Here is a 27,551-nt window from a genome sequence, read left to right on the forward strand (position 1 = left end):
AGGACAGCATTGTAAAACAATTATTATTTTTTATTTTGTTAACGGGGTGCAAAATACAAACTAGACAAGTAAAATAGAAGAACAAGAGTATCTCCAATAAAATATGACGCTCATTAACCTTAACATTTTTGTTATCATTTAATGTTTGTGTAAATTACTTGACTCTATTGCAAAGACACTTTTTATATTTTTAAATCAAATACTTATATGTCATATATAATGAAAATGCTACAACATTTAGTATATCCTTGTTTCTTAAAGTTAAACACTTTAAACCTTTATACAGTAAAAATCATACGCACAGATATTCAGTTGATAAAATAAATTTTAAATAATTTCAAGTGAGATAATGAAAAAGCAACCTAAAATTAAAAAAATGTTAAATTCCTATATATTAAATATGCTAATTAAGTACTTAAAAAACTGACTAAATTTATTTGATTATGATATTAACCAAAAACCCACCCCTAATTGGAAGTAAATTAAATGATCAACTATAACAAGATAAACATAAAATGCAGGTAAAACAATAAATCAGATTGCAAATATCTATGAGATAAACAACTCCCAAAAGTGGGAACAAAAGGAAGTTAAATCCATAAAGAAGAGGATAACAAAATAATAAAAATTGCCGGTTAAATTCCCAAGTCACCTTTGTCAATTTTAACTCCATAAAGAAAGAGGATAACAAAATAATAAAAATTTCAGTATACTAATTTCTCTAAATTTGATTTTCCTTTCACTATACTAAATTTCTATCTTTTATCTTACTCCCTCCGGATAAAAAAAAGAGTCCACTTAACCTTTTTTTCTTGAATAAAAAAAAGAATCCACTTAGCAAATCAAGAAAGAATTAACCTTATTTTTTCATATTTGCCCCTATTAATTGTTATATGACCAAATCCTAATGCCTATTTAATTAGGGGTAGTTTTGTCAAATTACATATTTTTGTTTAGGAGTTAGTATTTTAAAAAGGATGTGCAAATAATGGTAAATGACTTTTTTTTTTTATCCGAAAGGAGTAACTTTTTTTTTTTTTTGGCCCCTCCCCCCTCCTTGCACCCCCTAAAATGACCTATAGTAGCAAAGTGCCAATGTAATAAAGCTTAATCTGTTAATACTGGTAGTGATAAAGTAAATGACCAACTACACAAGATAAAATGCATGGAACAAAATAAATTACAACAATAACAACAACACACCCAGTATAATCTCACAACAAAATAAATCACATTGCCAAAATTTATAAGGTAAATAAATCCAAAAAGAAGAGGGTAACAAATTAAATAATAAAAGAACCAGTTAAATTCCCATTTTACCCTTAGCAATTTTAAATCCCTCTTTAATTTTTCTTTCTTTCACACTAAACTAGACTCAAACTGAAGAAACAAAAGGTCCTTGGATCCATTCGATTTGCATTCTTCTTCGTTTTTAGCGATTTCTTCATCACCGATTCGCCCATTTTCGGGTCACTGTAAATGACTCTCATTGATACTCTTTCAGTTGATGTACGTAATAATACTTCTTACACGCCAAATTCACTTAATTGTAGAGTGTTTTTTTTTTGTTGTTGTTTAATTTTGTAAGGGAGCTTCGTGTAGTAGATTTTTGATTGTTATTGGATTGTATAAGTGGTGAATTTTCATTTAAAAGTGATGGCGGAGTAAACATTTAAATGCGGCAATGGTGAAATTCTAAGGATTAGGTTAATCGGAAGTGAAAGGTAACGTTAGATCGAATATCTTACCTTTACTTGTTTTGTTAACTTTGGAAAGGAGCTTCGTATAGTGGATTTTTTGATTTTTTATGTTTATTTTGGATTGTATAAGTGATGAATTTTCATTTAAAAGAGCTGGTGGAGTGAAGTTTTATGTAAAACGTGTTTGATTTTAATGCGGCGATGGTGAAATTCTAGGTATTAGGTTAATTGGAAGTGAAAGGTAACGTTAGATCGAATATCTCACTTTATTTTGTTTTGTTAACTTTGGAAAGGAGCTTCGTATAGTGGAGTTTTATAGATTTTTGATAGTTATTGGATTGGATAAGTGGTGAATGTTATTTAAAAGATTTTTATGTAAAACGTGTTTATTTTAATGGATTGTTCTATAAGGTTAATTGATGAATTTTCATTTAGTTGGTTTTGTTAGCTTTGAAAAGAGCTTTGTGTAGTGGAGTTTTATAGATTTTTGATAGTTATTGGATTGGATAAGTGGTGAATGTTATTTAAAAGCGGTGGCGGAGTGAAGTTTTATGTAAAACGTGTTTGATTTTAATGCGGCGATGGTGAAATTCTAGGTATTAGGTTAATTGGAAGTGAAAGGTAGCGTTAGATCGAATATCTCACTTTAGTTGGTTTTTTGTTAGCTTTGAAAAGGAGCTTTGTGTAGTGGAGTTTTATAGATTTTTGATAGTTATTGGATTGGATAAGTGGTGAATGTTATTTAAAAGCGGTGGCGGAGTGAAGTTTTATGTAAACGTGTTTTGATTTTAATGCGGCGATGGTGAAATTCTAGGTATTAGGTTAATTGGAAGTGAAAGGTAGCGTTAGATCGAATATCTCACTTTAGTTGGTTTTTTGTTAGCTTTGAAAAGGAGCTTTGTGTAGTGGAGTTTTATAGATTTTTGATAGTTATTGGATTGGATAAGTGGTGAATGTTATTTAAAAGCGGTGGCGGAGTGAAGTTTTATGTAAAACGTGTTTGATTTTAATGCGGCGATGGTGAAATTCTAGGTATTAGGTTAATTGGAAGTGAAAGGTAGCGTTAGATCGAATATCTCACTTTAGTTGGTTTTTGTTAGCTTTGAAAAGGAGCTTTGTTTAGTGGAGTTTTATAGATTTTTGATAGTTATTGGATTGGATAAGCGGTGAATGTTATTTAAAAGCGGTGGCGGAGTGAAGTTTTATGTAAAACGTGTTTGATTTTAATGCGGCGATGGTGAAATTTTAGGGATTAGGTTAATTGGATTAGATCGAATATCTCACTTTACTTGATTTGTTTTTGTTTTACATGCGGCAATGGTGAAATTCACGTTGTCGTGCACTTCTTACAGGGCAAAATTCACTTTGTTTTGTTTTGTTTAACTTTGAGAAGGAGCTTTGTGTAGTGGAGTTTCGTAAATTTTTTATGTTTATAACTGGTGAATTTTCGTTTAAAAGAGATGGCGGAGTGAACTTTTATGTAAAATGTGTTTGATTTAGATGTGGCAATAGTGAAATTCTAGGGATTAGGTTAATCGGAAGTGAAAGGTAACATTTACTTGCTTGCTTTGTTTTTGTTTTAAATGCGACAATGGTGAAATTCACTTTGTCGTGGAGTGTTTTATTTGGTTAACGTTGAAAAGGAGCTTCATGTAGTGGAGTTTTGTAGATTTTTGATAGTTATTGGATTGGATAAGTAGTGAATTTTCATTTAAAAGCGATGGCGGAGTGAAGTTTTATGTAAAACATCTTGATTTAAATGCGGCAATGGTGAAATTCTAGGGATTAGGTTAATCAGAAGTGAAAGGTAATGTTTCACTTTAGTTGCTTTGTTTTGTTTTGTTTTGTTAACTTTGAAAAGGAACTTCGCTTAGTGGAGTTCCATAAATTTTTGATAGTCATTGGATTGGATAAGTGGTGAATTTTCATTTAAAAGCGATGTCGGAGTGAAGTATTTTGTCAAACGTCTTAATTTAAATGTGGCATTGGTGAAATTCTAGGTATTAGGTTAATTGGAAGTGTAAGTTATTGTTAGATCGAATATCTCACTTTACTTGCTTTGTTTTTATTTTAAACGCGGCAATGGTGAAATTCACTTTGTCGTGGAGTGTTTTATTTTTTTAACTTTGAAAAGGAGCTTCATATGGTGGAGTTTCGTAGATTTTTGATATTTTTTGGATTGGATAAGTAGTGAATTTTCATTTACAAGCAATTGCAGGGTGAACTTTATGTAAATGCGGCAATGGTGAATTTCTAGGGATTAGGTTAATCGGAAGTGCGAGGTATTGTTAGATCTAATATCTTACTTTAGTTGCCTTTTTTTTTTTTTTTTTGGCAGCCTGAAGAAGACGAGATGCTTGTTCCTAATTCAGATTTTCCTGTTGAAGGTCCTCAGCCAATGGAAGGTAGTTTTTACCTTCTTTACACTGATATATTGCAGTAATTGATTGTAGTTATCTGAATCCACTTTTGCTTTTGGCATAATATATAGATAGACACCTTAACTTGGCCTCAACTAACAACTAAATTCTCCAACTTTGAAAATGCACATCTAGACACCTCAACTCGTTTCCACTGTGTCCTGATGCTGACGTGACACATAAATCTTGGAGGTGTCTATATGATCATTTAGTAAGTTGGAGTATTCAATTGACACAGTAGAGGCCAAGTTTAAGTGTCTATCTATGTATTATGCCTTTGTTTTTTCCTGCTACTAGCATGTTTCTGAATGTCTATTTGTGGCCTTGTGGATTATGAGATTTCGTTTTGAAGTTGCACTTTTTATTGTTGGTAGTTGCGACTGCGGATACAGCTAGTACGGTGGATGGTCCACCAGTGGATGATCCGCCATCTGCTCGGTTTACGTGGACGATAGAGAACTTTTCGAGGTTGAATGTGAAGAAGCTATACTCAGAAGTTTTCCATGTAGGAGGATACAAATGGTAATCTTTTAAGTATCTAGGTGTTTCTTTTGCTGGATTGCTTTATTGTTTTAATATGTAAGTGATTAGATGTACTTAATGGTGCATTATGTATGGCAGGAGGATATTGATATTTCCTAAAGGGAACAACGTGGACCATTTGTCAATGTATTTGGATGTTGCAGATTCACCGTCATTGCCTTATGGGTGGAGTAGATATGCTCAGTTTAGCTTAGCTGTGCTCAACCAAGCCCATAACAAGTTTACAGTGAGAAAAGGTCAGAATTCTTGTCTATTAAATAAGAGACATGAACAGAAATCTTGTTTATTGAATAAGAGACATGAATTTGTCAAATTTAACCGCTGAGAAAAGATTGACTGTTGGTTGAAGAAGTGATGTGTTTGAGCCTTTCGAGACATTGCTCGTTACTTGGAGATAGGTTGTGAAATAATAGATTCTCCAGGTTTTACTTAGTACAGGCGTGTCACGTGCGTCACTGTTAGCTTTTTGATTATAAAGAACCGAGTGTAATGAAAGGGTTGAGCGAAGAACAGAGATGAATCTGGAACACTGTACCAGCCTGCTTTTGGTGGACATTGTGGAAAGAGAGAAACCAATATGTTTTCAGGGAAAAGCTGAGTGTACCAGATCAAGCTTAACTTTATACCTTTGCTTAGTTTTTGATGTAGCATGGAAATGTAAATGAGCCTGAAACTTTAACAGATTTCATTAGTTCCATACAAGAGTAATGAAATTCCTCTTTTGATTTGGATGCTAAGTTGCTTGGACACTTCACATTCGGTGCCGCACCCGTGTCCACACGACATGGGTGTGGGTATGGGATCCTTATCCAATCTGGTCAACCGATCTTGGATACTTTGACCAAAATCGACGGAGAAATTCGAGACAGATAAAAAGAATAGTTAAGGTGAAATTGAAGAAAATGGAATACCTTCTATCTAGAAATTTCTATGCTAGTCCTTTTCCTTTTATTTCCTCACGGAATTCTCCTTTTGATCAATATTTTCTGCTCAGAATACCTTATAAATTTTTCACATAATGTCTCATAATTTAGACATATTTTTATAACTCTATGTTGATATTTAAATTATTTTAATCGAATCTGTACCCCCAAATCTTAAAATTTAGGTCATGAAGGATTCGACCTCTAGATCCGCACCTGCATCGGACACCTGCACTTGTGTCTGAGCTACTTAGTTTAAATGTACATATTTCAGCGTCTTCTTAGTGCTGTCTTTTGGAATGAAATTTTCTATACTGATAAAGAATTATATATTTTGAAACGGTAAAGGTGTCTCCGTGTGACCTATAGGTCACGGGTTTGAGCCGTGGAAGTAGCCACAAGTGCTTGTAGTAGGGTAGGCTGTCTACATCATACCCCTTGGGGTGCGGCCCTTCCCCGGACTCTGCTGCTGCCCTTTTTTATTTTGCAATGCATTTTCAACAATGATAAGTGAAGGGAAAGAGAGGTTGCATAGCTGTCATGTTGGTATAGACATGTGTGAATGCTAATTTGTAAGTGTGCTTCATCTTATGATCGGTGTTATCAAAAGTGAAAAACGCAAAAAAGCTCTAAGGTCAGCTGGGGCTTTAAGCGCAAAGCGCTAATAAATCGTGGGCTTTAATGAAAAAAGGCGCAATGGTGCAAAAAACAAATATATATGTATATATATATATAGCCAAGACTAATAATAATGAGCATGAATAACAAATCTATGGACAAAGAAATTGTAAAAACATTACGATAAAGTGAAGTATCAATTATCTAGTGTCACATCTTCAAGAGAGGCTCATTAGCAAGGAAAAGTATGACTTAGAGCCTTGATGATGACACTGAAGCGCACATAAAGCGTGGCGAAGCGCTTAACATCTTTTGAGCCTCGCTTCAGTGCTTAAGCGCGCCGACAATACTGCTTATGACGTAGTAGCAGGTTCATCTTTATCACCGTAATCTGCACTTCTGATATTTCTTAAGAGGGCCTATTTAATATTGGACAATTGGACTTCGTGGGGATGACATTGATGAAAGGTAGATTCATTAATTCTTACAATATCTGGTCATTAGTCTGCCTCGTCTTAGTCATTTTAGGATCTTGACTATATTTTCTTAATCAGTCATTTAACAGAGTTTCCAAATATATTTATCTTGTTGTGTACGTAGAAGATACTATTATTTATGTGCAATCTTTTTTTTTTTTTTTTTGCACTTGACATTGTTCGTTCTGTGATATCTTATTGGATGCTGTGAACAGTTCTCTGTATTACCTCGAGGAATCATTGTTCCTTTGTGTAGATTTATAGTTAGCAAGGCTTATGCACGGTAGCACCTTCATGGTTCAAGTACTGAAATTCATCTTACTTATCTTAAAAATAGAAGTAGAAAAAGAATAAGAAAAACAAGCATTTGAGTTTTTCACTAGTACAAGAAGCTCTAATTGTTTCTTCTTATGTTTAGAGGTAAGTCTTGCATTAAATTATTATAGTCTATAATTCATAATGTATTCCACCCCCCCCCCCCCCAACCCCCCCACCCCTCCCCCACATCTCCGGTATATAATTAGTCTATATTTCATAATGTAACCCCCACCCGCACCTCCTGTAATTGGAGATAATTACGTCCCAGAACATTTCGGTCATCTAGCCTACCAAAAATGGCTAAACTTCCTTATTTGTCCCAGTTTTAGCCAAATTGTATATGTTTTGAATTTTTTTTCAGCCTAATTAAAACCCTATTTTTTAATCTTTCTCAGCTGCTTCTTCTCACGCATGACTGCTTCTCGCTTGTCTCTTCTCTCTCTATCTCTGCCTTCTCTCTCTAGTCTCTACTCCTAAGTGTTAAAATTTCAACCACAAGCTACAAATAATTCTAGGATCAAACCCCAAATATTGATTTGTGCTAGCATCAACGAAATTAAAGAGACTCATTTCAAATTTCTTCGAGTTTTTTCATTGTCTCCAATGGTGTTTTTCATATCCCATAGCAAGTTACTTCAAAATCAATGAAGAAGCTTGAATCTAACACTTTTATTGGTATTAAAATGGGAAAAATGCTACCAAACTGTTTGTAAATCGGAATTGAGGGCATTTATCCTACAACCCTATGCATTGGGGTGTGAAATATTATGTTCTATAGGAATATGAGTCACGAGATCTCTGGCTAACTTTCACACATCAGAAACGTTGTGTTCAACCCAATGCATGTTTCTTTTTACGTTTACCAAATTTTAATGATTATACACAGTTATACAATATTTATATTTATATATGGCTATACAGAGAAGTTACATCATTTATACACTGTATATATAATATACAATATTTCCTTCGTTTCAATTTACGTGAACCCATTTGACTGGGCACAAAGTTTAAGAAGAAAGAGAAAACTTTTAAACTTGTGGTGTTAAATGAGTCACATATATATTTTGTGTGGCTATAAATCATTGCATAAAGGTAAATTGTTTCCAAATATAGAAATGGGTCAATCTTTTTGGCACGGACTAATAAGGAAATAGGTTCACATAAATTGAAACGGAGGGAGTAGTGTATATAATGATAGAGTCGAGTTTAGAGTTTTTGGCTTCAGGTGATGTATATTCACTGTATAAATAATGTATGTTATTACATTATCCAAAAATGTATCTTCATCCAAAAAATAATGTATGTTATTACATGTATAATCAATGTATATTTTATGTAAAGCATTGCATATAGGGTGTTAAACAAAGTAAAGAACAAAAAAGGGTTATTTTTAAAGCACATGGGGAATAGGTGTGTACAACCTTGGAAAATGCTAATGCATAAAATTGGAAAAAAGCTAAAAGTTACTAACATTGGCAGACTCTTTTCAACAATTTGGCTATTCCAGATGTAAATTTTTGGACTACCCACCCCCACAAACGCACACATAATTATCTCCACAATTCTTGCTGCTGAAAATCATATAGTACTACTTTAAACAATAAAAAATAAATAAAATGATTATATTCTATACTTTACCTATTTTCTGTCTTCTTCTGCTTTTCTGCCTAATGTACATGCTTGCGCTGAGGGATTTAGTTGATTATCTGAGTTTTTCATTCATTTCAGGAAAGCAGATTAAATATACCCTAACCTTTTTTTTTTTTTTTTGGACAAGTAAATATCCCCTTTCCTAAAGTAAATAATTTTAGGAATAGTTAATCAAAGTCAACCCTAAATGTCAACTCTCAGTCAAACCGGTCAAATCCCGAAACGAATTACATGAATGGTTTACTCATTTGCTCGCACATCTTCAGCTTACTAAGGACATGACCCTGGATAGGAAGGTATGGAGGTCGAAGATTAGGGTAGAAGGGTAGTAGGTAGCCGAGTGTTGCCCTACTTTTATGTGGGAGAGGCAGGGGCTAGTCTCCTCTTCTCATCTTCTCCTTATGTAGTAGTTTTTTTTTTTTTTTTTGAAACTGGTAACTGTATCTTTTATATTTCAAATGTAGCAAAACAGTACTTAGGTAGTACTGAAACCATATTTACAACAAACTGTAAATCTTAATGTCCAATTTCTATTGAATCTAAAACATCAATTATAGAGACAGTATCATTTGAGTAGATCTGATTGCACCAAAAACACAAAAGCAAGATAAAGTTTAGCTCAATCTTCTGCAACCCATTCTCCACATTCTCAAATCATCTGGAATTTCTCTCCTTCCAAATTGTCCACCAAATGCAGGCAGGAACAATTCTCCATCTGCTCCTGTCCTTTGCCTGTAAGCCTATTTCCTCCCAACTTTTGAGAGCATCTGTGACCTTTCCCGGCATGTTCCAAGAGATTCCTTTGAGGTTTAGAATAATTCTCCACAGTTGAGTTAACTGTCTCTGCTGTTACTCCACACAAATAGCATCTGGAACATAAAGGAGGTCCTCTTTTCATTACATTTTCTTGTGTAAGAGCTGCTTCTTTAGCAAGTAACCACACAAAACATGCAACCTTATGGGGAATTTTAGTTTTCCAGATGTGTTTCCAAGGCCAGTTGGCTATCTGCTGGTTAGGGTGATTCATCTTCTTTAGTAGTATTATTTAGTTTTTTCGCATAGTAGAATTCTTCAATATTTACTACTAACTGTTGCTTCATTTGCTTTGTTTATCTTGCTGACAATATTCTTGACCTTATTTTAAGCCTATGATGTTTCGTGAAGTCGAATGTGGAAATGCTATAAAGGTTTGTTGAGCTTCGAAATGAAGCATTAAAGCTCGGATAAAGGATTTTGAAGTAGCTCATTAGAGAAAATTAGCTGATGCTAGGATTGACATACCTTTGCATCGGAATATAGACTGATGCGATTGGGGGATGCCTGGAAGGATAATCTTAGTTCTACTGACATCTTTTCTTGAGAGTATCTTTAATCTCTATTTCTTATTTTGCAATAAGCAAGAGTCCGAGCATTCTCTAATTTATGCCTCTTTAGCTTTTTAATCCTTACGGATGCTGTTTTTGGTGTTCTCTCCCTTTTGAAGGTTCTAATTTGTGCCAAATATTATTATGATTTGATAAGTAAACTGCTGGCTATTTCGTTGATGTTATGATTCTTATGGCAGACATTTGCTGTACATATTGGCATCTTCTTGGTGCAATCTATGAAACTTACGTCTAAAAAATGATTGTTATGCTAGATACTCAACACCAGTTTAATGCAAGAGAGAGTGACTGGGGTTTCACATCCTTCATGCCCCTTAGTGAATTATATGATCCTAGCAGAGGCTATCTTATGGATGATACAGTCATAGTTGAAGCTGATGTTGCTGTTCGTAGGGTCGTTGATTACTGGTCCCATGACTCTAAGAAGGAGACTGGTTGTGTTGGCCTTAAGAATCAGGGAGCCACTTGTTATATGAACTCTCTCCTCCAAACGTTGTACCATATTCCTTATTTTAGAAAGGTTAGCCTAGAAAAGCATGAGTAATTTCCTTGATGTTATTTTCCCGCAGATGACTAATTCACACATGTTTCAGGCTGTGTATCATATGCCAACAACTGAGAATGACAATCCATCTGGGAGCATCCCTTTGGCTTTGCAGAGTTTGTTCTATAAGCTACAGTACAGTGACACTAGTGTAGCAACAAAAGAGTTGACGAAGTCCTTTGGATGGGACACATATGATTCTTTCATGCAGCATGATGTACAAGAACTTAACAGGGTTCTTTGTGAAAAACTTGAAGATAAAATGAAGGTAATTTGTAATTGTGTAACACACGTGAACTTAAAAGAAATAGTACCATAGATGGTATGCTTATTTAGATTCGAGACTAGTTTGTATGGATTATTTGGGTTTGTTTGGCTCAGGGAACCGTTGTAGAAGGCACAATACAACAACTGTTCGAGGGGCATCATATGAATTATATTGAATGTATCAATGTGGACTATAGATCAACAAGAAAAGAATCTTTTTATGGTATTTTTGGAACCAATATTTATTTATTCATGTTTTTTCTTGTAAAACACGGAATGCCTCATTATCAGTTTAACTTGCAATCATATCTCTTTTGACAGACTTGCAGCTTGACGTCAAAGGGTGTCGTGATGTCTATGCTTCGTTTGACAAGTATGTTGAAGTAGAACGCCTTGAGGGTGATAATAAATACCATGCAGAGAAATATGGTTTACAGGTCAAATCCCTTCATTGATTTTTGGATGATGGTTTGCAGAGTTGGTTAGATATTAAATTCGTGCCATTACTTTGAGCCATAAAAGGAAGGATATAACTTGGTACTTGAAGTCAGATGTATATGGAGAGACAAAAGGATGCTACTAACTGTTACTCACAAAATAACAAAAATCAAGGAGGTGAAATTTGGAAAACGCACCTTATAATGCTGCTTTTTCTACATTTGAGGGCAGCATTAGCTCAATTGCTCTAAGTCGCCTTTTTAAAGAGTCTCGCCGCCAATGCAGATTCAAGTCCCGCAAGCAGCACTTCTTTACCTTTGATTAGTTATCAGAAAAAAACAGCACTTCTTTACCTTCCTTTGTATTCATCCAAAAAAAAAAAAAAGAGAGAGAAATAGAATGAGGAGGTAGTTGGTTGGTTATTAGTATAATGGTCTCTGTTTACTTTTTGAGAAGGATAATGACATCTGTTATGTTTATGTTTATTGCTGTTAACCTGAACTTCCTTTTTTTCAGGATGCTAGGAAAGGTGTCCTTTTCATTGACTTCCCCCCTGTTCTTCAGCTTCAGTTAAAACGATTTGAATATGATTTTGCACGGGATACTATGGTCAAGGTATTTAATTTATTCCTCTCAGTTTTGATGCAAAAACCCACAATTCAGCCATCTCACTCCAAAATCCATCTGCTTCAGAATATTAAGGAGATACTCCCAATTAACATCATATGCCTTTTCAATGCTCAGTTTGCACATAATACCTGGATCTTCAATGCTCATTTTGCACATAATACCTGGATCTTCACCTCTTAATCTTGAATCCACGCATTCACTATTTGTCTCCGTTTTTTGAATGCCATCTGATGTTTGTTTATCAGCTTACTCACCACCCTTTTCAACCTTTTTGCTAGCACCTTGGCAATAATCTTTTAGACACCTCCCATGAGACTTATAGGCCTGAAACCTCTGAGCTCAGAAGCACTATTCTTCTAGGGTATGAGGGCCACATATGTAGCATTAAAACTCTTCTCAAAAACCTGAGTAAATGAAAGTGATGCAAAGGATTCATGATATCTACTTTGAGCATCTCCCAAAAAGACTGGAAAAAACTCATAGGAAAGCCATCAGGTCCAGGAGCCTTATCCCTGGCACATAATTGATACAGCTAAAAACTTCCTGCTCTTCAAACTGTCATTGTAGTCATTCCTGCTCTTCATTATCAATTACAGAAGCTTCTGGTAAAAGCTTTGGATGGCCACTTTAATGTCTTCACGGTCAGTGATTGTTGCCCCTTCTACCTCTAAAGTATCAATGGAGTTGAACCTTTTATGAGCTGTGGCAATTCTGTGGAAGAACTTGGTCTTTTTATCCCCACTTTTAACCACTGAATTCCTGATCTCTGCCTCCATGCTACCTCCTCATTCCTAGCAACTTCTTCAATGTCCATGGCTAGATGAGTTTCTGTAGTAGTTCATCCTCTGAAAGTGGTCTCTGCTCCTGGATGCTTTCAAGACTGGGAATCTGGCTTATAATATTATCCCTCCTATGCTTCAAGTTGTTCCTATTTTCCTTGCCCCATTCCTTTAGCTTTTCCTTAGGAAGCCTCATTTTAGATGCCGAAATAAAACATGGTGGACCAGTGGCATTGAAGGACTGCCACCATTCTTGAACTTTGTCCCTGAATCCTTCCAGTCCAAGCCACCATTGTTCAAACTTAAAACAAGACTTCTTGTATTCCCAAACACCACATGCGAGCAAAATTGGATTATGATCAGAACCAAGCTTAGGAAGGATGGACTGTTTGATCTGTAGGAACAGTTCCTGCCACTTTAAAAGTAAAGGAACCTGTCAATTCTTGATGCACTCCTATGGTTTTCTCTCCTTCTCCAACTATAAGATCCTCCAAATAAAGGAGGATCAAACAGTTCCATATCATTAATCTACTCCGAGAATTCAGCCATTGCCCCTGATATTCTGTGGCAATTTGTTCTCTCAGAAGGGTATCTGGTAATGTTAAAATCTCCATATATCACCCAAGGCCCATCACATATACTTCTAACAGCAGACAACTCCTACCAGAGCTCCCCTCTCTCAATTCTATCATAATCTGCATATACTGCACTCAGGAACCAACTCAACTCCCGATTAATGACCACAAACTTGCAAGTTATCATCTGATTACCACAGTCCACTAACTCCCCTTTCCAGTACCTTTACCACAGTCCACTAACTCCCCTTTCCAGTACCTTCTCTCCCACATCACCACTATTCCTCCACTTCTCCCTATTGCATCCATATGTAATTCACCCATCTGTGTGTTATACCACAGATGTTGTAATAAATTTGAGTCTTAGTTTCTACCAAATCATTGAAATCAGCACCCATTGTTGAATTATTCCTCTAACCAAAGCTCTTTTATTCTCTATATTTAACCCCCTTACATTCCAAGAAAATATTTTATGATAATTACTGATTCTCTTGTTGAATTGATTAAATAGATAAATGACAGATATGAGTTTCCTTTACAACTCGATCTTGATAGAGAAAATGGCAAATATTTATCTCCTGATGCAGATCGAAGCGTTCGGAATCTCTATACTCTTCACAGGTATCAATCTCTTTTCCATGATATAAATGTTTTTCTATTTTCTTAATGCTCTGGCATGTGGTTGCATTAAGAGAATTCCTTCATCATCTCGCATTCTTCGTGTTGACAAATTTCTCCTGGTTAATTTGCTTTCTTTATGCTTGTGATTAGTTGAGCATGTCAGATCTACCCATTTTTGCATACAGATTTGGATATTCTAATCATAAGAGCCACATTACATCAATTTGATCATTCTGTTTACTTCTTCTTTTTCTGCCTACGGTTATGCATAATTCTTTGTTGTTTTCCATGGCCAATCAACTTTTACTTGACAATGTGGCTTATTTAAGCTAGATGTGCCGCAGGCTCTTAAGTTTCTGAGACATAAGAAGATTGCTTTTAAGTACTAACAACTTGATTTCCCACTGGTTCCATGGTGCAAAATCAGCCATCTGTCGAGAAATATAATTTCTTCTTAATTCCCTTTGTCAAATTGGGTTTATATTATTTCCGCCTTTGTGAACTTTCTCTATTTGAATAATCTAACATCACTGCAATGGTAGCAATAGGAAGGACTCTTACTGCAGCATTCCATCACTTTGGATTTCACTCAGAACATTTCACAGAACAGTATAGTTTTTTCAGTAAACATGTAATTAGGAAATTGAGGTCCTTCCACAGTGAACCAAGTTTTATTTTTACCCCCTAGCAAGTTTTTGAGTTTTGGTACATGAGGTATGGCCTCTGCCTGTGTGCATCTTCTGTTTCCAAGTTAATTTACCTTAATTGTTTTCGTTTGTTTTCTTTTCAATGCTGATTTCTGTTGTCCACTACAATTCTAACGTCAGAAATCATGCATTGGTCATCATGCAAGGGATATGATAATGTGGACATGACTTGCTTTTGCCTGAAGGATTGTAGGATTTAAAACTTAGGCATTGAATTTATGCTGTATACTCTACCTCAATTTGTAACCTTATTTTAATGGCCACATACTGTATCATAGAACTTCGAACACTCCTACCTCATGGTTTAGTACATGTTTATTTTGATCAAATCGTTTCTGTACTTCCTATTACACCTTTCTAATTTTTAACGGTGCTTAATCTTGAATATCATCCTGCTACTATATTATGCTACACACTAAAAGCTTAGTAGCACGATTGCTCAGAGGTGAGTCCATTCCCTCAATGCTCCTAATAGGAGACTACACAGCTCGTGTTCTTAGTGTCCTATTCATATACTAAAAGCTTAGTAGCACGATTGGTCAGAGGTGAGTCCATTCCATCTATGCTCCTAATAGGAGATTACACAGCTAGTGTTCTTAGTGTCCTATTCATCTAAAGAGGACTCCGAGTTAACTAATATTTTACTATTTTTGCTTAATTAGAGCAGTGAGGATTCATTGAAATACCTATATAATTGGATGATACTGTCTAAATGGAAATAGCACCCTCCTTTTTTGTCTCCCCCACTTCCTCTCTTCCTTTCCCTCGCCCTCAACTAACTGCTTTTGCAATTGTGAACGTTGTTATCATCTGCTCCCCCTCCATTCTGCGTTGTAGTTTGATATATTCTGCTTCTGAAAAAAGAAAGATATATGGGTTTGTTTTTGCAGTCTAGACTATGATATATTTTGATTCTTAATCTTTGTATACTTGGCATATTTCTGAATGACAGGATTACTAGGTAATGAGTTTTATTTGATCCTTTTATTTTTGTTTTCAGTGTTTTGGTTCACAGTGGTGGAGTCCATGGGGGACACTATTATGCTTATATCAGGCCAACACTCTCTGATCAATGGTATGTATTATGTTGCGGTCGGTAGACATGTTTCTTTATCCTTTAATTCTTTGGTTTTTCTGTGCCATGTAATTTTTAGCGTTCTCTCACTTAATCTGGGTCATCAGAAGGAAAGTTTAATCATCGTTAAGGCGATATAATTTATTATATTGTCCTTTTTTCTTTTCGAAATAAAATGATGCATGATAGATTTCAGGCAGCAGCCACCCTTTGAGCATTGTTTATAGCTAGTTCACTTCCTTGACAGAATCTTTCTGGTTTCTGCTGCCTGTCTTGATTTTTAAGATTCACTATTTGCTTATTACTTTTAGGTTTAAATTTGATGATGAGCGTGTGACAAAAGAAGATTTAAAGAGGGCTTTGGAAGAGCAGTATGGTGGTGAGGAAGAGGTATTTGTCCAATTCTTGCTGTCCTTTAAGTTATATGCATATGCATTATTTTCTTGTATTATAGCTATTATTCATTCACTGTTCTTGCAACAGTTACCTCATGCAAACCCTGGGTTCAACAATTCACCATTCAAATTTACAAAATATTCAAACGCATATATGCTTGTTTATATACGTGAAAGTGACAAAGAAAAGATTGTCTGCAATGTGGACGAGAAGGACATTGCGGAGCATCTCAGGGTGTGTGTGCTACATAACTCTGTCCATTTAATTCATGATAATATGGTTGAGTCGTGTCATCTTCTATCTAACATTATATTGCAGGTAAGGCTAAAGAAAGAGCAAGATGAAAAGGAGCAAAAGAGAAAGGAAAAAGCAGAGGCTCACCTTTATACTATCATCAAGGTATCCTTTAAAACCTGGTCTCCATCCCTTACTGCTTGCATCTTTGTAAATTGGAAATTACTGAAAACACTTGTGTTGTATACTTAGGTTGCTCGTGATGAAGACCTTGGTGAACAAATTGGAAATGAGATTTATTTTGATCTTGTGGATCATGACAAAGTCCGTAGTTTCCGTATCCAGAAACAGATGGCATTTACGCAATTCAAGGTATTGTTTTGCAATTTATTTTTGTACATATTTACTTACACATCATCATTGCTGTTTTGGTTGCTCTTCTGAAGCATAATCTGTAGATACTGCACAAAATATGCTTCAGAATTACGAACATAATAGAAATGTCTCCTCTTGAACAACTTGATTTTTTAGATTGCGTAGTTACATGATTAAATATGGTATCAAAGCGGACAAAAGTTCGGATTTTGAGTCCCACAGATACCCTTGAATAAGATATTCTCACGCGCTTGGCTCAAGAAAAAAGTTGGGCCCGAGAAAAAGAATTAGGTCAACACGTAAAGGGGCATGTTGATGCATAAAACAATAGGATAGAAGTGCCCCCTCTCAAACAATATAGGCTTTTAGATGATGTGATAACGTAATTCAACAAGAACATATAGACTCTTGGAGTCCAAGTAACTAACAATGGAGGTTCATGTGCCACTTTTATGTCTTTTGAAATATGGGTAATGGGATGTCAATTTCGGTGTTGAGATTTTAATATCTAACCTTGAGTTAAAGATAAACTTCAGATTCTGATTGCAAATTTAGGTGAATGATTCTTGAAAAAATGGGATCTCATGGCTGGAATATGATGGTTCAGCTTTTTGTATGCTCTATGCTAAGTCAAACAGTTATAGACTATATTTGTGTATTTGGTCAATGCTTGTACCTCTTATGTTTGTAATTATTTTAATGGCAAGTCTTTTTCCAGGAGGAGGTTGCTAAGGAATTGGGTATACCGGTGCAGTTTCAGCGGTACTGGCTATGGGCAAAACGACAAAACCACACATATCGGCCTAATCGGCCGTTGACACCTCAAGAGGAAATTCAGTCTGTAAGTTATCTGACTTATATTGTGTTCTGTGGAGCTGAATTAAGAGTACACTGCAGTTGTATCCAGATTCTAGAAAGTGTCCTCTGTTTTCAGGTGGTGCGCAGCTGCCATATTTAAACCCCGCTAGCTTTCCAATCACTTCTACTATTCTGCTTGTATTGACATACTGATCAAAAGATTCCAGGATAAGTGTCATATTTACTCTCCGTGCCATCTATCAGTACAATTTGACTGACATTTAGTAGAAATAAAACTTTGGTTAAAAAAAAGATTTTTGTTAAGAAACAGACTAAGAGAGAAATAATGAATATATACTTTCATATACATCTGCAGATCATCAAGGGAATGTCCAGTAATTACACAAGCAAAGAAAAATACCCGCAATGGTGGCTCAGTTGGTTGAACATGGGGCTTCCATAATGGAGGTCTCAGGTTCGAAACCCCCTACCTATGACAGCAGGGGATTTGCCTTCTGGGTCGAGCTCGACACGGGGGCTTGCCTAGTGCGGGTTATCTCTCCGGTGTGGTCTGTGGGCTATTGCACATGAGCGGGGTTTACCCTGTGCGCACCCAAAGGGTAGCGGTTGCGGGTTCCCTTGTCAGCAAAAAAAAAAAAATAACAAGCAAAGAAAAATGCTAAGATCAAGCATGAAATTTCGTGGGATTTGTTAGTGCAGTGGTTTGTTATCTGTGTATCTATTGCATTGTAGTAGGTGTAAATGGCTAGGAAAACAACAATTAGGGAATAGGGATAACTGTTGACCTTTTTTTATTACCATTTATCCCTAATAACGCAAGTCATATTTTTTTTTTTGGTTGTTGCTTCTGTTGTTTCTCTGTGAAACACATATTTACTTATGCGGGAGACATCTGATCTTCCTTCTGCATATTGATATTTCTGTACTCGTACCTTGCACTGCTTTAATTTGTAACACAAAAAGTAGTATGTTTCCTTGAGTCGTTGAGTATCATATGTGTTTTTGTGGTGATCTTAAATCTGCTATCCTAAAATTGATTATGAGCTTCTCGCCCAGATCTTGTCTTGCTCTGCAAAATAGAGTGTCTAAACAGAGTTTATTGCTGAGTAACTGGATACGCTTTGCTGTTTATTTTTGTTCACAGATGATTTCTCCCTTTTCCGCTGTCCTCTCCCTCTCAGGAAAAAGGGATGAGACATATGCTTTTGGGGATATTCAGTGTTTGGACATTCTTACATTAGAGCTTCCCTTTTAGTGTATGTTTGATTTGCGTGAAGAGACATCATGATGAGTCATATCTCATCCTGTCTTTGGATGTGAACAAAACGAGTTATCCTTTTTTTCCCGATAAACAAGATGACTCATCCTCTTTGGGTGTGGAAGGCTTGCCATGGTTTGTGTGAGTGTTTCCCACATCGGTTGATGGTATGGGCAGTTGTCTTTTACATGTCATAGGGCGATGAGCTAGCTTTTGACTTAAGTTTGATCCAAGTTCCATGTTCTTTGCACTTTATTTTTGGTTTACTCAATGTTGGGTTCACTGTTATGTTGCCCATGCTCCAATTGTCCAGCCTTGGGTGGCTTGCTCTTGGGGGGAAAGAAGAGGCGCGGGGGGGGAGGGGGATGATGGGGGATGTTCAGAGTGCCTACATTGGTTGAGGGTGTGGACTCTCGTTTTCTTATATGGTCTTGGACAATCCTCATCTCATGAGCTAGTTTTGTTGTTAAGTTAGACCTAAGGTCCATTTTGTAACAATTAGCATGATGAGAGTGGATGAGGAGACATCAGGACGAGTCATCATCTCATCCTGTCTTTGGATGTGAGATGGGGAGTCATTAAGATGACTCATCCTCTTTTTTTTTTTTTTTTTTTTTTTTTTTTTTTTTTTTTGATTAATAAGGTGACTAGTCCTCTTTGGATGTGGAAAAGTTGCCAGGATGAGCATTCTATTAATCTGGGGGAGGGGAAGTAGTAATCATCCCAGGATGATAGGTTTATTCGTGCAGGACTCATCCTACCTTATGAAGTCGACAAATGTTATTGTTTAACAGCTGCTGCAGTTATTTCGGCCACTTATATTCAGTGGTGTTTTTTTCTTCCTATGAATGGTATTTTTGTCTGTCGAATTACTAAGATTGGTGCTTGATTGACTTGGTGCTAATGATCTTGCTCAATGTATTTCAGGTTGGACAATTGAAAGATGTCTCTACTAAAACAAATAACGCTGAGCTAAAACTTTATTTGGAGGTTGAAGTTGGCCTGGTAATGGAATATTGCCTACTCATTTTTCTATTTAGGGTTCACGCTTGGAATTTATGTGGGCGCAGGTGCTATACTTTTGTGTATATCAAGTTTTATTTTTTGCAAATTTTTGTGTTTTGTATTGTTGCAGGATTTGCTACCTTGTCCTCCACCTGAGAAGACCAAAGACAATATTCTTCTATTTTTCAAACTCTATGACCCTCTGAAAGAGGAGATGAGGTATTTCTTCTTGCCTCTCTATAGGTTGAAATCCTTGCCTTAAAAGAGTAGCTGTTTCCATGCTTGTCTAATTTGGGATCTCTAAATATGATTTCTAACTGGAAAGTGCATCATTGGTTATCAAAGAAAAATAGAAAGTGCATCATGTTCTTCTCATTCTTAGAGCCTGCAGACATGGTAGGTATATGAAATGTGACAATGACAATTTGTCAAGTCCGATCGAGAAACCTGAGCGCAAAGAGCTCACGCAGCAGGTCATCGCTTGGCTAAGATCCTTGATGGCTGATTCATAAACCACTAATCTTTCAGTCTTGTGTTAAGTGTTCGCATAGCGACTAAGGTTAACAACTTGATGTCAGACCGTTCAACATGGTGGGCATCTAACTCCTCTAACTATATTTAGTGAACCTGAGATTACTATGGGAAAAAGACTACTTCAGTTCCATTGCAGTCTATGCAATTTCTTGTACTTGATGAGTTGATGTAGACATTAAATATAGTTTGTTATAGGTATTATTGTCATGAAAAATATTAGTTAATCATTGAAACCTCGTTCTGTAAATTCTATGTCGTAGGGAACAATTCAAATTTTAAACGTATTTGAGATATTGAAACTTGTGATGTCAGTGTCCACGTATTTTGGTGTCTGTATACAAGTGGCCATGCAATCGATGGGCCTTTGTCTATTCTTTACTTGGTTTTCCTTCTTGTTGTCAGGTATGTTGGGCGGCTCTTTGTAGAAGGCAGTGGCAAGCCACTGGAGATATTGACCAAGCTAAATGAGTTGGCTGGCTTTTCACCTGATGAAGAGATTGAACTCTTTGAGGTACATGTCTTTCTTATCTTGCTACCAGTTTGTTGACCTGCAGTAGTAATAAACGTGACTTTTCAGGTTGTGCTTAATACCATGTTCTATTGACAGGAAATAAAATTTGAACCCAATGTGATGTGTGAACCTATTGACCGGAAGCAAACATTTCGTGGCAGTCAGGTATGTGCTATTACTTGCCATTTGTATATTATTATCCATTCGCCGTCTTGACCAATTGCTTTCGATTGTTCTGGTTTTCATTTCTTGTGCTGGATTTGTTAAATGATACTCCTCTGCTTTTGCAGCTTGAAGATGGGGACATTATTTGCATTCAGAAACCTCTTCGAAGTCAAACTAGTGAACAGTACCGATTTCCTGACGTTCCCTCATTTTTAGAGTATGTGCACAATCGCCAGGTATGTGTTGCACCTTGATATGTCATATTGCCTCTTGTAGCTAGATGGGTAGTTCTCTCTGAAATAGAATTGTTTCCCTTTGATGAAGGCAGTTCCTCTGGTAGTACAGGCCTTTACTCCATTGTACTCACTTTAATTCATGTGACACTGTTTCATTTGTATTAAGTTTCAAAAGTGCTCTGAATAATTTTTTTGGCTTGATAGCTAAGATAAAAGTTTACCTTGATCGTCTTGTAAATCTCAAGATGTTGTATTTATCGTGGTTATGAGTTTTCCATGTGATCGCTCCCAGGTTGTTCGCTTCCGCTCATTGGACAAACCCAAGGAGGATGATTTTAGTCTTGAGTTGTATGTATCTGTTTCAGTAAGTTCAGTGAGAAGCTTTTTCCTGTACTGGTTAACTCATTGATGATAAACAAACTCTAGGTCAAAGCAGAACAATTATGATGAAGTAGTTGAAAGTTTGGCTCGCCATCTCGGCTTGGATGACCCATCAAAAATAAGGCTTACATCACATAACTGCTACTCACAGCAGCCAAAACCTCAGCCAATAAAGTATCGAGGAGTGGACCGTCTTACGGAAATGCTTGTTCACTATAATCAGGTAATTGTTGGAACAGTATCTACTCTGGTTAGGGCTAATTGGAACTTTTCTTTGTAAATAAAATTTTGCGGCTCGTAGTTATTTACCAGCAACTACATTTTCTTACCATCCTTTCTCTTTGGATAGACTTCAGACATTTTGTATTATGAAGTCCTCGATATTCCATTACCAGAGTTACAGGGCTTAAAAACTCTCAAAGTCGCCTTTTATAATGCTGCAAAAGATGAAGTAAGTATTTGATACATTTTATGCAGAGTGCCCTTTGATAAGGGTTTATACAGTCTCCTACACTCTTATATAAAATCTTGGGCTGTTCATTTTCAGGTGACAATCCATACTATTAGATTGCCCAAACAAAGTACTGTAGGTGATGTCCTTAATCATCTGAAGACAAAGGTACTTTTGAATTTTTCTATTGCTATAAAATGTAATGCCTCGGTTAAAAAAAATGTGATGCCTTCTTAAAATTGTTTTTACTGCCCTAAACTATTAAACCTGAAAGTAGAAATTAGGAAGAAATGTAGGAAAAACATTTCATGTCTTGCCCCAGCCATACAATGTCACTGTTAATTTAGAAAGAACTACCTGATGTCTGCATTGAGATATGTCATCTGGTAACTTATATTAGTGGAAGGTTCTCTGATCAGTACACTGTTAGATTCATTTCTGAGGAGGTGCTTGGAGGCTAGAGGTGCACCTGTGGCGTACACTAGGGCGATTAAGGACATGTACGATGGAGCCAAGACCCGGGTAAGACTAGTCGGAGGAGACTCGGAGCACTTTCCATTGATGATGGGGTTGCACCAGGGATCAACTCTTAGCCCATTTTTGTTTGCCTTAGTGATGGATGGACTAACGCAGCAAATCTAAGGTGAGATGCCATGGTGTATGTTATTCGCGGACGACAACGTTCTGATTGACGAGACTCGCAGCGGTGTTGACGCTAAGTTGGAGGTTTGGAGACGGACTCTGGAGTTTAAGGGGTTCAGGTTGATTAGGACCAAGACAGAATACTTGGAGTGCAAGTTCAATAGCGGGACGTAGTATGTGGATGGGGAAGTGAAGCTGGGTACTCAGGCCATTCAAAAGAAAGGAAGTTCCAAGTATCTTGGGTCTATTATTCAAGTAAATGGAGAGATTGACGATGATGTCACACATCGTATTGGTGCAGGGTGGATGAAATGGAGGCTCACATCCGGAGTTTTGTGTGATAAGAAGGTGCCACCTAAACTTAAAGTCAAGTTTTACAGAGTGGTGGTCAGACCAACTATGTTTTATGGGGCGGAGTGTTGACCAGTCAAGAACTCTCACGTTCAGAAGATGAAAGTTGCAGAAATGAGGATGTTGCGATGGGTGAGAAATCTGGGACAAGGTGGGAGTGGCCTCTGTGGAGGATAAGATGCAGGATGGTTCGGGCATGTACATGGGATATGCACGGATGCACCAGTTCGGAGGTGTGAGAGATTGGCTATGGACGGTTTTAGGAGGGGTAGAGGTAGGCCGAAGAAGTATTGAGGAGAGGTGATTAGATAGGACATGGCGCAGGTCCGACTTACCGAGGACATGACCTTAGATAGGAGGTTATGGAGGACACAGATTAGGGTAGAAGGTTAGTAGTTAGTTGAGTGTGTCATACTAGTAGGCATAGTATTATTCTTGTAGTCTCTTGTCTTTCGCCATGACTTTTTATACTGCTTTGAATTGCATGTTCTTGTGCCAAGGGTCTAACAGAAACAACCTCCTACCTCCCTAGGTAGGGGTAAGGTCTGCGTACATTCTACCCTCCCCAGACCCCGTTTTGTGGGATTTCATGGGGTATGTTGTTGTTTTTGCTGATCTTGTCTCATGTTATGGAATAGGTTGAGTTGTCACATCCAGAGGCTGAACTGAGATTGCTGGAAGTTTTCTATCACAAGATATATAAGGTACCATGTATGTTGCATAACTTCCTTCTGCTGTAGTTTTGTATCTTCTGAAAATGCTTCTTCAGTGTTCAGATAAAGTTGTTGTTGGAGTATTGCACGATACCCTTTCTTTGTCTTCTAAATGATCTTTCAGTCTGTGTGCCCATGCATACAGATATACATTAGATATATACAAACGGACAGACAGAGACAGATATAAACACACAGGACAACACACAAAACACACACAAACAGTTTGATGTATTTTGAAGTAGATAAGAATTCATGAAAGGACACGCGGCATCGTGCTTCTCAGCTTTGCTTCTTGGTAGCCTTTGTAACATATCCTCCACATTTGTTTTGCAGATTTTTCCACCTACTGAAAGGATTGAGAACATAAATGATCAGTACTGGACTTTGCGTGCAGAGGAGGTACGCCAAATGTTCTGTTGGTATTTTTGTTTATTTTATGCAGAAGAGCAGATCCCGATTTTACTGGGGATATGCAGTTAGGGGTGATTGTGCATCTATTTGAATGTTTTGCTGTAATCTTTATGATTGTCTCATTTCTTGTCAACTAGACCATCCAGTATACTTTGATCAAATAATTATATGGGCTCTTTTCTCTTGCTCTCGCTTTCTTTTCTTAAATTAATTCAATCGACCATTCTTGGATGTCGTTGTTGTGCTGTAAGTCTGTTTTGCTTGCTATACCCTATGCAAAAGCTATGAAATACCAGATACACCTACTTTATTCTCGTTCTTATAATTGGAAACTCTTTTATTATTTTGGGTATGGAAAAGATTATTGAATTTTTGGTTTTGGGAATTTAAGAAGTAAGATTTATTGTTTGTGGATGCCTTGGATATTCCATAAACCCAAGGTAAATATCAAATTTGAAGTCCTGGGCAGAAATTTGCAATTCAGTGGCCTCAAAAAGCTGCACAAATCTCAGAATGGTTTATCTGCTGAATCATGTACCTGTTGTTTTTCTAATGTGTCTTTTACCTGATAAATATGTGAACATCATGAAGAAAATTTTGGAAATAATACTGGTAGTGCGACAATGTGCTAATGAAGTAGTTATTCAACTGCACAAAAGTCTTTCTGGATATTCATCAATTGAAAATTAGAACTAGTCCTTTGATCATTAATGGACAGCTGTAGTCTGGGGAGATAATATATTGATTAAAGGAAGCAGGGGTGGTTGGGGGGTTGTAGTCAGAACTCTTTGTGGCTGGGGAAGCCAAGGGTCCTGATGATGCACTTAACTTTTGAGTTTTACTCTGCACTTCTTTCCCTTAATGTTGTGGTGCTGCTGAGTGCTGAGCGGGCAAGGTTGAGTATCTGCAGTTCAGCTGGTCCAATAGGCTTTGCTTAGGTCATTTGTGTTGTCCTGTTTATTTCTCCACATATATGGTAGTCACTTATGGACTGGACCGACCAAATAAATCCGGGAAGACAAAGGCGTAAAATCTTCACCAAAAAAAAAAAAAAAAATTGTCTGGTGATAAATTAAGTTTATAACCTTCAGTTGGAGTTGTAATCTTGTAGGACATTTCTTAGATGGTTATCCAATTAATGACTAACTTTTCTCCATTACAGATCCCTGAAGAGGAGAAAAACCTGGGTCCTCATGATCGCTTGATTCATGTTTACCATTTTACGAAGGACGCAACTCAAAATCAAGCAGTAAGTACATCTGTAGGAATTGAGAAGTGCTTATATATATAGCTATAGTTACATCAGTGTATATGGTGAGGTTCTTTCCTCAATTAATCGTTTCTGATGCCATCCTTTTGCAGCATGTACAAAACTTTGGCGAGCCATTTTTTCTGGTTATTCATGAGGGTGAGACACTGACTGAAGTAAAAGCACGCATTCAGAAAAAATTGCAGGTTCCCAATGAGGAGTTTTCAAAGGTATTCAAGCTTCCTTGCTTTGCCTCCTTGTTTCTATAGAGAGTAGTCTTGGAAAATTTCTATGTTCACTTGAAGTAAAAAATGGTTCATGTGTTTTATTTATTTTTTGTTATTTACACGTTCTACTTTCACTATGCAGTGGAAGTTTGCGTTTTTGTCCCTGGGCCGTCCTGACTACCTCCAGGATTCAGATATTGTGTCCAGTCGCTTTCAGGTATTTGCCCCTTTTCCTTCCATATCCCCCCCACTCCCACCCACCAAACCCCTTCCCTCTATTGTCCTCGTGTAATGTTTGGTTATTCTGTTTCCCTAACTGGTTTCCAGAGGAGAGATGTTTATGGTGCTTGGGAGCAGTATCTTGGATTAGAGCATGCGGACAATGCTCCTAAAAGGTCATATGCTACCAACCAGGTATGCTACTTTTTCTGTTATCCTGGTGATGAGGGGCATCGAAGACCACCATCCAAGTCTTTAATCATTGAAATGCAAAAATATAACAGCAAATATTTTTTGAGGTCCGTTTTTCTGGGATGTCTTTTGACGCTGGTTGAGCGACAACTACCCCCATCGGTCAACGTAAGGAAACACTAGATTTCACCATGCTGCTGGACCGGAATACTTTTATATACGTCAACATATATTAGCATTATAAGAGTACTTCACTGCTCACGATTCTTGGTTGCTTGAAATTGGTTTCTCTTAATCTTTTACCTGTGGGCTCAGTGGTAGTCTTGTATTGCAATATATCACAGAATTCAGGAACATATCGTTTGGCCTACCTTCAAATTAAAAATCAGAACGTATCGTTATATATTAATCCAACCCAAAGCCAATTTGATAATGCTTAATTCACGAGTGATAATACCTTGAATTAGTTGGTGTATAACTGGCTCATGTTGGTACTGCAGAATCGACAAACTTTTGAGAAGCCTGTTCGGATCTACAATTAGTCTTCTAAATGACTGATCAATATCTTTGATGGGGCATGTAAGATCTCACGAAGAAGCAGCACTAGGATCATCAGAAGATAGCAGCCTGACAGTTAATGCAGTGACATCTCGGTGGTAATATAACTTTTGTGGGGACGTGGTTGAGCATATGAGCTTACATTCTATTTGACAAGCAACACCTTATTTGATTCAAGCAGGTTTAGGTGGCAGAAAACGTTGATCAATTGTAATTTTAGTCGATGCACATGATTTTCGGGTGGGCATGTATAGAGGGTATAGATGTTCGTTTTGACATTGTTTTGTTTTGTTTTTTGTTTTTTTTTTTGTTTTTGTTTTTTTTTTTTTTTTTTTGTCGTAGTTCCTGTTCCTCCTTTTTGACATTCTCAGTTCTCCCATAATTAGATGTCTCGTAAATAACGATCGGGAAGAACAAAAGGCTGGGATATTCCATAGTGACATTGTTGTAGAACAGTTGAAAGGGATATATCGCAGTTTTTAGCGTCTTTGTTTGCAAAATGTCCAAGTCATAGGTGGTAGAGATGGGAGATTTGTAAGATGTTCAGTTTATTAGGTCAATGCAAAAAGAGGATGGTTGTTGTCGCTTAGGTCAGAATAATTGTACTTCTATTTTTCTATTTTAAATTTAAATGAAAAGAGGTAACAGAATGCTTAACCGTCTACAATTTGGTTCATCTGTTTTTATATCTGCTACAGTATTATCGACCTTTAATATAATTTCTCCAAAATCTGGAAAATTATTCCCTCCATAAGTGTGCTTTAGCTCTTTCACACAATTAAGAAAAACAACAAGTGCAAGGTACAGTTTACTAATTTACCTCTATTTATTAGTAACAATTGTTTTTTTGAGACTTCTCGAATGCTAAGAGCATATCGAGCATATTTGGAGGTAATTATCAACTTTAGTCTTGAATTCTTAAAATAATGCTATTATTTTGGGACAGTCT

The 27,551-nt window shown here is 36.7% G+C and overlaps 1 protein-coding gene across 4 annotated transcripts; it reads left to right on the forward strand.

Moving 5' to 3' along the window:
• Positions 1-1,372: 1,372 nt before the first annotated feature.
• Positions 1,373-27,275, forward strand: LOC132059265 (ubiquitin C-terminal hydrolase 13-like). 4 transcript variants are annotated; one of them, XM_059451827.1, is made up of 34 exons: positions 1,442-1,509; positions 3,053-3,071; positions 3,451-3,507; positions 4,039-4,105; positions 4,495-4,642; positions 4,742-4,899; positions 10,291-10,556; positions 10,630-10,848; positions 10,962-11,070; positions 11,169-11,284; positions 11,802-11,900; positions 13,781-13,890; positions 15,598-15,672; positions 15,984-16,062; positions 16,156-16,302; positions 16,387-16,467; positions 16,555-16,674; positions 17,396-17,518; positions 19,682-19,759; positions 19,890-19,978; positions 20,696-20,804; positions 20,901-20,969; positions 21,095-21,205; positions 21,498-21,553; positions 21,632-21,809; positions 21,936-22,037; positions 22,134-22,205; positions 23,669-23,734; positions 24,080-24,145; positions 25,320-25,406; positions 25,520-25,636; positions 25,776-25,850; positions 25,961-26,047; positions 26,545-27,275. In XM_059451827.1, exons 4-34 carry the CDS (start codon positions 4,054-4,056, stop codon positions 26,584-26,586), a joined length of 3,306 nt encoding a protein of 1,101 aa, XP_059307810.1. In that variant the 5' UTR covers positions 1,442-1,509; positions 3,053-3,071; positions 3,451-3,507; positions 4,039-4,053; the 3' UTR covers positions 26,587-27,275. The 4 variants fall into 4 exon arrangements, with proteins under 4 accessions (XP_059307809.1, XP_059307810.1, XP_059307811.1 ...); XM_059451826.1 differs by lacking the exons at positions 3,053-3,071; positions 3,451-3,507 and having other exon boundaries at positions 1,373-1,509; XM_059451828.1 differs by lacking the exons at positions 1,442-1,509; positions 3,053-3,071; positions 3,451-3,507 and adding an exon at positions 3,191-3,248.
• The last annotated feature ends 276 nt before the right edge of the window (positions 27,276-27,551 follow it).

This window comes from Lycium ferocissimum, chromosome 6 (genome assembly GCF_029784015.1).
Source record: "Lycium ferocissimum isolate CSIRO_LF1 chromosome 6, AGI_CSIRO_Lferr_CH_V1, whole genome shotgun sequence".
Classification (NCBI taxonomy): Eukaryota; Viridiplantae; Streptophyta; class Magnoliopsida; order Solanales; family Solanaceae; genus Lycium; species Lycium ferocissimum.